The sequence below is a fragment of the Belonocnema kinseyi genome, chromosome 1 (assembly GCF_010883055.1).
Source record: "Belonocnema kinseyi isolate 2016_QV_RU_SX_M_011 chromosome 1, B_treatae_v1, whole genome shotgun sequence".
In the NCBI taxonomy this organism is placed as follows: domain Eukaryota; kingdom Metazoa; phylum Arthropoda; class Insecta; order Hymenoptera; family Cynipidae; genus Belonocnema; species Belonocnema kinseyi.
The window spans coordinates 129,338,186-129,348,679 of record NC_046657.1 but is presented as its reverse complement, the minus strand read 5'-3'; the positions used below and the strand labels follow the sequence as shown (position 1 = coordinate 129,348,679).

At 20.4% G+C, this 10,494-nt stretch overlaps 1 protein-coding gene across 1 annotated transcript in view; it reads right to left on the bottom strand.

Annotated features, from left to right (window-relative positions):
* Positions 1-10,494, bottom strand: part of LOC117168211 (translin) — a 28,831-nt gene that overhangs the window by 13,073 nt on the left and 5,264 nt on the right. Inside the window, exon 2 of the mRNA XM_033353695.1 lies at positions 8,850-8,946. Within this exon, the coding sequence (XP_033209586.1) occupies positions 8,850-8,946 (97 nt within the window). The remainder of the gene's footprint in view (positions 1-8,849; positions 8,947-10,494) is intronic.

Genomic DNA, 10,494 nt, shown 5'->3' with positions numbered 1-10,494 from the left:
CATTTTTTATCTCATATGGAGTTAAACCCTTTAAATGAAAATGTTTGATTACCGCTCTGAACTCGTTTTTTTCCATTTTTCTTAACGAAAAAAATTTTTTTTCAATTAGTTATAAAAACACGTAAGCTCAGAAGATGTGGACTGTGACTGCACCATATATCTAGTCGGGAGTGGTGCTGACTGAAAACAGATGATTTGGAGCGATTCGCGCGCCATTTGTTGGTCATTCTAAGGACTTATTGAACTACCCTCGTAGTTAAATTTTCAACAAAAAAGATTAATTTTATAATCAAGTATTTGAATTTTCAATCAATGGGCTAAAATTTTAAACAAATAGTTGCATTTTTTACTGAAAAATATGAAATTGTAAATGAAAATAAAAAAATAAACTAATTTTCTGACACATTGTTAAATTTTCTACTCAAAAAGACGAATTTTGATAAAAATACACTAATTTTCGAAATAAGAAGATTAATTTTTAACCAGGAAGAATAATTTTCTACCAAAAAGGCAAATTTGCAAAACAAATTTTTAACCAAGAAGATTACTTTTCTACCGAAAAGTCAAATTGTCAACCGATTATCTAAATTTCCAAAGAAATGGTTGAATTTTTAAACTAAAAAATATATATTTTGATTTTTTTTTCTTCAAATTTCCTAATAAAAAATACGAATTCTCAACAAAGTATAAAAATTTGTAGATAAATAGTGGAATTTTCAATCGAGAAGATTAATTTTCTGCCCAAAGAAAGAACAGATTTTCAACAAAATACCTGCATTTTTAAACAAACAAAATTAATAAATATTCTACTAAATAAGATAAATTGTCAAGCAAAAATGCAATAGTTAAATTTTTAGACAAAAAATTAATTTTCAGACAAGCATGAATTTACAACTAGATTAGTGGAATATTCAATTTAAATAGTTACATTTTTAGTTAAACGCAAATAAATTTAAAAAAATAATAATAAAGATAATAATTTGCAAATAAAAATAGTCAGATTTTGAAATAAATTGATGAGTTTTAAACTAAAATGATGAATCTTTCACTAAAAAAGAATTGATTTTTCAAAGAAAAAGATTAATTTTTAACTAAGAAAGATCATTTTTCAACAAAAAAATTAATTTTCCACAAAAAATATGAATTTTCAACTAAAATGATGAAATATTCAATTGGAATAGTTACATTTTAAATTCGAAATAAATAATTTTCATCAAAAAAACCAATCTTGGGAAAAATAGTTACATTTAAAAACAAAGTGATGAATTTTCAACTAAAATGATGAATATTTTATTATTTAAATTTATCCAAAAAAGAGCAATTGTTAACTAAAATTATGAATCTTTTACTAAAAGAATTGAGTTTTTAGTTAAAAAGATTAATTTTCAACTAAAATGATGAAATATTCCACTGATACAGTAACATTTTGAATTATAAAAAAATTGCAAACAAAGAAAAGAAAAAGAATAGTTACATTTTCAAACTAAGTGATTAATTTTCAATCAAAATAATAATTTTGTTAACTAGCATAATTCAATTTTAATTAAAACAATGAATCTTTCACTAAAAGAATTGAATTTTCAACTAGAAAGATGAATTTTGAAACAAAAAGATCAAATTTCAATTAAACAAGATAATTTTTCACTAAAAAAAATGGATAGTCACATTTTTATTACAAAAAATTAATGCTCCACCCAAGAGCGGAATTTTAAACTATAATGATGAATCTATAACGTGAATAGTTTCCTTTTAAACCAAACAGATGAATTTTCAACTAAAATTATCTTTAGTTGAAAATTAATTTTTTATTTTTTAATTTTTTATTTCTTTAGATTAATTTTTTCAACTGAAAACTTAAGTATAAACTAAACTTTCCATTTGAAAAATGTATTTTGTTGTTGTTGAAAATTCGTCGTTATATTCAAAAATTATTCTCCCTGTTTCAAAATTCATCTTATTGGTTGAAAATTCAACTATTTTATTAAAAGCCCTTTTTTCGCTAAAATTTCTTTTTTTAGCTGAATAGGCCTTTTTTTGTAGAATATTCATTCTTCTTGTTTGAAACTGGTTGGAAATTTAACAATTTAGTTGAAAATTCGTTTTTTTTGCTAAAAATTCGTTATTTTTAGAAAAGAACTTATTCTCCTTGTTAGAAAATTTATCTTATTGGTTGAAAATTCATTTTATTTTTATTGAAAATTCGTGGTTTTTGTTAGAATATTATTCTTTTTTGAAAAGATAATTATTTGTTTGAAAATTCATTAATTTGGTTAATAATTTAAGCATTTTGTTGAAACTTCGTTTTTCTTTTGCTGGAAATTATTTTTTTACTCAAAATTTAACTATTTTATATTTGGTTCTAAATTTATATTTTTTAGTTGAAATTTTTTAATCAGTTGAATTATTAAATTTCAATAAAAAAAGACGAATTTTCTACTAAACCATTTAATTTTCTAACAAATTATTGAATTTTCTACCATAAAAGACGAATTCTTAACAAAAAGTATATATTTTTAATCAAATAGTTTAATTTTCTACGAAGAAGATTAATTTTCTATCCAAAAACATGAATTTTCAATAAAATAGTTGAATTTTTAAACTGCTACATATGATTTTTTTAATTCCAATAAAAAAAACTAATTTTCCACAAAAAAGTTTAGTTTTCAACCACATTTTTTAATTTTCTACTAAAAAACACTAATTCTAAATAAAAATAAATTTTTTTCATCTAATAGTTGAATTTTCTACCAAGAACATTAGTTCCAAAATTTTTCGTTAAAAATATATCCTTTTTATTTGCAAATTCAACTATATATGGCTGAAAATTCATGCATTTTTTTTAATTCGCCTTCTACAGTATATTATTTTTATTGTTTAAAAAGAAAATAATTTGTTTGAAAATTTATCTTCTCGTTCGAAAATTCATTCATTTGGTTAAAAATTTAAACATTTTGTTGAAAATCCGTTTTTTTTTGGTTGAAAATTATTTTTTTACTGAAAATTTAACCATTCCATTTTTGGTTATAAATTTATTTTTCTAGTTGAAATTTTTAAATTATTTTTAAATTTCAATAAAAAAAGGTGAATTTTTTACTAAACAGGTTAATATTCTATAAAATTATTGAATTTTCAAGCCAAAAAGATGAATTTTCTATTAAAAAAGACGAGTTCTCAACAAAAACTATAGTTTTTTAATCGAATAGTTAAGTTGTCTACCAAGAAAAAAATCAAGTACTCGTAAGGATTAATTTTCGACCAAAAAGACGAATTTTCAACAAATTACCTTATTTTTTAAGCAAATAGTTGCATTTTTTAAATGAGAATAATGAAATTTAACAAAATATATACATTGGTAACCAAATAGTTAAATTTACAACCAAGAAGCTTAATTTTTGGATCAAAAAGGCGAATTTTCAACAAATTATCTAAATTTTCAAACAAATGGTTGAATGTTTAAACTAAAAACTATACATTAAAAAATTTTTATTGAAGAAAATAATTTATTTGCAAACCAGTTTAATTTTTTACCAAATTGTTGACTAAAAAAGTCGTTTTAGTAGAAAATTATTCTTATTGGTAGAAAATTCCTTTTTTTTTCAAAATTATTTTTTTAACTGAAAATGAAATATATATTTCATCTTCAGTTAAAAAAAAATTTGAACCAAAAAAATGAATTTTCTGCCAATAAGAATAATTTTCTACTGAAACGACTTTTTTATTTAAAACTTTGGTAAAGAATTAAACTAATTTGCAAATAAATTAGTTTCTTCAATTAAAAATTTTTAATTTATATTTTTTAGTGTAAAAATTTAACCATTTGTTTGAAAATTAAGGTAACTTGTTGAAAATTCACCTTTTTGGTCGAAAATTAATGTTTCCGAGTATTTCCCTTTTTTATTGGTATAAAATTCAATTATTCAGTTTAGAATTCATATATTTGATTGAAAATTCATATTTACGAGTAGAGAATTAATCTTCTTGGTAGAAAACTTAATTATTCGATTAAAAAAAAATTATAGTTTTTGTTGAGAACTCGTCTTTTTTTGTAGTAAATTCATTTTTTTTTGGCTTGAAAATTCAATAACTTTATAGAATATTAAACTGTTTAGTAAAAAATTCATCTTTTTTTTTTACTGAAATTTAAAAATTAAACTAATTTAAAAATTTCAACTAGAAAGATAAATCTATAACCAAAAATGGAATAGTTAAATTTTCAGTAAAAAAATAATTTTCAGCCAAAAAAACGAAGTTTCAACAAAATGTTTAAAAAATATTTTTAAAAAATTATAAAAAGGATATATTTTTAACGATAAATTTAATTTTCTTATTTTTTGTTTCAAAAAAAAATTACCTAAAAAAGGATTTGGACAAAATAATGTTCTTGGTAGAAAATTCAACTTTTTTATGGAAAATATGTTGTTTTTTTAAAATTGGAATTAAAAAATTCATCTTGAACATTTAAAAAATGCAAGTATTTGTTTAAAAATTTATATATTTTGTTGAAAATTCTTCTTTTTGGATAGAAAACTAATCCTCTTCGTATAAAATTCAACTATTTAATTAAAAATCTATATATTTTGTTAAGAATTCGTCTTTTATAGTAGAAAATTCAATAATATGTCAGAAAAATAAACGGCTTAGTAAAAAATTCGACCATTTTATTGAAATTCAATAATTAAACTAATGAAAAAATTTTAACTAAAAAAGATAAATTTAGAACCAAAAATAAAATAGTTAAATTTTGAGTAAAAAAATAATTTCCAACAAAAGAAAAACTAAGTTTCAACAAAATGCTTAAATTATTAACCAAATTAATTAATTTTCAACTAAAAAGATGAATTTTCAAACAAATAATTGTCTTTTCAAAAAAGAACAATAATATTCTAACAAAAACGGCGAACTTTCAAACAAGGAGAATATATTTTTTTCTAAAACTACGAATTTTTATCAAAAAAATAAACGAATTTTCAACTAAATCTTTAAATTTTCAAACAGTTTCAAACAAGAAAAACAACATTCTACCAAAAAAAAGGCCTATTTATTAAAAAAAGAAATTAAACCGAAAAAGGGCTTTTAATCAAACAGTTGAATTTTCAACCAATAAGATGAATTTTTAAACAGGGAACATTAATTTTTTGTAATAAAAATGTAACTATTCATTTTTTTTGATGAAAAATTATTTTGTTTAATTGAAATTTGATCTTTTTGTTTCAAAATTCATCTTTCTAGTTGGAAATTCAATTCTTTCAGTGAAAGATTCCTAATTTTACTAGAAAACTGATTTTTTTAATTGAAATTAAACTATGCTTGTTAAATAATTATAATTTTAGTTGAAAATTCACCACATAGTTTTAAAAAATGTAACTACTTCAATTGAATATTCCATCATTTTAGTTGAAAATTCATCTCTTTGGTTGGAAATTCAATTCTTTTAGAGACAGATTCATTTTTTTAAATTAAAATTGAACTATGCTAGTTCAAAAAATAATAATTTTGATTGAAAATTCATCACTTAGTTTTAAAATGTAACTATTATTTTTTTTTTTATCTTTGAAATATTTTATAACTGAAAATGTTACTGTTTCAATGGAATATTTCATCTGTAAATTAATAATTTTTGTGGAACATTCGTTTCTTTCACTAAAAATTGAAACATTCATTTTTTGTTTGGAAAATTAACTTTCTTAGTTGAAAATTAATCTTTTTGGTTTAAATTCGTCTTTCTGAATAAAAACTCAATTCTTTTAGTAAATAATTCATAATTTTAATTTAAAATTTATCATTTTTGTATTAATTTAACTAATAAAAGATTCATTATTTCAGTTGAAAATTTATCACATTGCTTTAAAATGTAACTACGTTTTTCAACGTTAGTTTTTTTTTTTTTTGATGAAAATTATTTATTTCTAATCAAAAATGTAACTATTCCAATTAAATTTTCCATCCTTTTAGTTTGGAAATTCATCTTTATGGTTGAAAATTCAATTCTTTTAGTGAAAGACTAATTCTTTTAAATTAAATTGAACTATGCTAGTTAAAAAGAAACTTACAATTTTGGTTGAAAATTCATCACTTTCTTTGAAAATCGAACTATTTTTCTTTGCAAATTATTTTTTTTTCAAATTTATTTGTGTTTAACTAAAAATGTAAATATTTAAATTGATTATTCCATCATTTTAGTTTGAAAATTGATCTTTTTGGTTAAAAATTCTATTGTTTTAGTGAAAGATTCATTTTTTAAATGAAAATTGAACTATATTCTAGTTAAAAAAACTTATAATTTTTGGTTGAAATTCATCAATCAGTTTAAAAATGTAATTATTCCTTTTTTTCTCTCTTTGAAATTTTTTATAACTCAAAATGTTACTGTGTCAAGAGAATATTTCATCATTTTATTTGAAAATTCATCTTTTTGACTAAAAAATCAATTCTTTTAGTGAAAGATTTATAATTTTAATTTAAAATTCATCATTTTCAGATAAAATTAATCTAGTAAAATTCATCGTTTTAGTTGAAAATTCATCATTTTGCTTGGAAATGTAACTACGTTTTTCAAAATTATTTTTTTTGATGAAAATGATTTATTTTTAACTAAAAATGTAACTAGTTCAATTGAATATTCTATCATTTTAGTTGAAAATTCATCTTTTTGGTTGAAAATTAAATTGTTTTAATGAAAGATTCATTTTTTTAAATTAAAATTGAACTATGCTAGTTAAAAAAATTATTATTTTGGTTGAAAATTCATCACTTAGTTTGAAATAAATAAAAATAAATATATAATAATTAAATTATATAATTAAATTAAATTAATTAATTAATTAAATTATATAATTAAATTATATAATAATGAAATATAATAATTTTAAATAAAATAAATATATAATAAAATTATAATAAATTAATTAAATTAAATTAAAATTCTTATTAACATTTTTTGAAATTTTGTTATAACTGAAAATATTACTGTTTCATTGGAATATTTCAACATTTTAGCTGAAAATTAATCTTTTTTGTGGAACATCAATTTTTTAACCAAAAATTGAAACATTCATTTTTTGGTTGAAAAATTATCTTTCTTAATTGAAAATTAATCTTTTTGGTTCAAAATTCTATTATTTTAGTGAAAGATTCCTTTTTTTAAATTAAAATTGAAGTATGCTAGTTAAAAAATTATAATGTATTTCATCATTTTAGTAGAAAATTCATCTTTTTTGTTGAACATTAATTTTTTTAACAAAAAATTGAAAAATTAATTTTTTGTTGAAAAATTTTATCTTTCTTAGTTAAAAATTAATCTTTTTGGTTGAAAACTCAATTCTTTTTTAGTCAAAGATTCATCGTTTTAGTTTAGAATTCATCACTTTGTTTGAAAATCTATTTTTCTTTGCAAACTATTATTATTTTTTTTTTAAATTTATTTGTGTTTAAATAAAAAAGTAACAATTTTAATTGAATATTGCACTATTCTAGACGAAAATTTATGCCTGCCTGAAAATAATTTGTTATCTAAAAATTTAACTATTGAATTTTTGGTTGACATTTTATCTTATTTAGTTGAATATTTATGAATTTTGTTTGTATAAAAATGAATGTATTTTGTTGAAATTTTTTCTTTTTTTGGACAAAAAATTAATCTTCTTGGTTGAAAATTCCACTATTAATCTACAAATTTATATACTTTGTTAAGAATTCGTCTATTTTATTAGAAATTTTTTTTTTTAAATTTGTAAATTTTTATTTTTTAGTTTAAAAATTCAACCATTTTTGTGGAAATTTTGATTATTTGTTGACAATTTGCTTTTTTGGTAGAAAATTAATCTTCTTGGTTAAAAATTTGTTTTGCAAATTTGCCTTTTTGGTGGAAAATTAATCTTCCTGGTTAAAAATTAATCTTCTTATTTCGAAAATTAGTGTATTTTTATCAAAATTCGTCTTTTTGAGTATAAAATTAAACAATGTGTCAGAAAATTAGTTTTTTTTAAATTTTCATTTACAATTTTATCTTTTCCAGTTAAAAATGCAACTATTTGTTTAAAATTTTAGCCCATTGATTGAAAATTCGAATACTTGATTATAAAATTAATCTTTTTTGTTGAAAATTGGTCTTTTTCAGTAAAAAAATGCATCTTTTTGGCCAGAAATTCAAGAATTTGGTAAAAAATTAATACTGTTTGTTTAAAAATTGATGCCGCTTGTTGCAAATTCGCCTTTTTAGTAGAAAATGAATCCTTTTGGATAAGAATTTAGCTATTTGATTCAAAATTCATATATTTTGTCGAAAATACGTCCTTTTAGATAGAAAAAACTAATATTCTTGGAAAAAAATCAATTATTCAAGTTAAAGATTCATCATTTTAATTTAAAAATTTGTATATTTCAGTGAAAAATTCTCGTATTTGGCTGAAAAAACGTATCTTTTCTAGTTGAAAATTAATCTTCTCGTTTAAAAATTTATCTTTTTTGGTAAAAATTCAAGTATTTCAGTTGAACATTCATAATTTTAGTTAAAAAATCATAACTGTTTTTTTGGTAGAAAATTAATCCTTTTTTTCGAAAATTCAGCTACACGATTTAAATTTATTAATCTCGCAGAAAATGCCATAAATTTACCTCAAAAGTTGCAATATAATTTGTCAAAGCTTTCTAAACGAAAGATTTTAATTGAATTCCTAAAAATTAAAGCAAAAAACGTAATAAACTATAATAAATATATATAAATACAATAAATTCGAGGAAATTTTTTCTCCAGAATTTGAGCAAACGCCCTGATAATATTCATTATTTTAAAGCAAAAACTGAAGAAAAAAATACAGAGATTTATTTCTAGCAATTTAAAAAAAACTTACTCGTGTTTTCCTCCTTGTTGTCATTATGAATATTCTGGAGGATTATCAGAATGTCCCTGGCGCTTTTATCGATTTCCTTCACGATAATGCGAATTTCCTTAGAACAGAAAAAAAGTAAAATTCTATCCATAAATATATTACTGTTATATTTTTTATTTAAAATTTTTAAAAATAATAATTTTAATGTTAATTTTTTTGTCTGCTGGTCCAGAATATTTATCAATATTTATAAAATATTAATTCTGAACCAGTAGACGATAAAATTAACATCAAAATTATTAAATAATTTACCAGGTCCAAAACCCTTGGATCAAAAATAAATTATGAGAATTGAATACCCAAATTTTGATGTATTCTTCAATTTATTAATAAAATTTCTAAAATATTCTTCATTTCTCAGATTTCATCAGAATGAACAGCTTATTAATTAAATTATTATTTTAATGTATCGAAATTGAAAATCAAGATAAATTTCAAATATCTATAGTTGCTTAGAATGATAATTTATAAGAATAAAAATTAAGATCATTAATACATTTTATACAGAAATATGTAAAAAAAATATGTTAAACTGTCATCATTTTTCTTTTATTCAACAAAAAATTGTTTAAAGGTCCCACTAGGCCATTTTAGGACTGAAAACGAATTTTTCTAGTTTTTAATTAAAAAAAAAAATTTTAAGGCTTAAAAGGATTCTTCTCTGTGCATATTATTCGATAAAAAAATTTAGGGACCTCTTCAGATCATTAATTGTGATGAAATTACAATTTTTTGTATTCTAGGCCCGGTAATATATACAAAAAACTTTGTTGTTAAATAAAAGTTAGGGCTTATTCCTGAATAAATTAAAAATAATTTTTAGGAGTGGATTAATTTTATAGTCTTAAATTTCATTGAAAGTTATTAATATTTTTTGGTTAAATATTTAATTATTTTATTAAAAATCAGCAATTTTGTTAAAAAGACATATTTTTTTGTTGAAAATTCAACTGTTGACTGAAAAATGTTGCTAGGTTGAAAATGAAATTTCTTTTCTTGAAAATTTGCCTTTTTGGTATGAAAACTTATCTCTTTTTGTTGAAATTTCATCTTTTTGTTTCGAAATTCAACTGTCTGATTAAAAATTTGGTAGAAAGTTCAACTATTAAATCCAAAATTGCATTAATTCGTTAAAAATTACTTTTTTTAAGTGAAAGATTCAATATTTTAGTTAAAAATTCATATCTTTGATGGAAAATTAAACTACTTTCTTTAAAATTTGTTTTCTCAACGGTTGAAAATTAATTTTTTTTTAACTGTAAATTTAACTATTCCATTTTTGGTCCAAAATTGATCTTTTTTTAGTTAAAAATTTACCAATTTCGTGGAAAACTTGTGTAATTTTTTGAAAATTCTTATTTTTTGGTAGAAAATTAAAATACATAATTTGTGAAAAATTATGAGATTTGAACAATCTGATGAAAATTGTATATTTTGTTTGAAAATTAATTCTTAAAATTGAATTACTTAATTATTATTAATTTAATTATTTTTCGTTCAAAACTAATCTTCTTTATTCATAATGTGTCCCCTAAGGGTTTACATGACTTCCATTCCTTACAATCTTTCCGTTTACATCTATATATTTTTTACAATCTTATCCTTT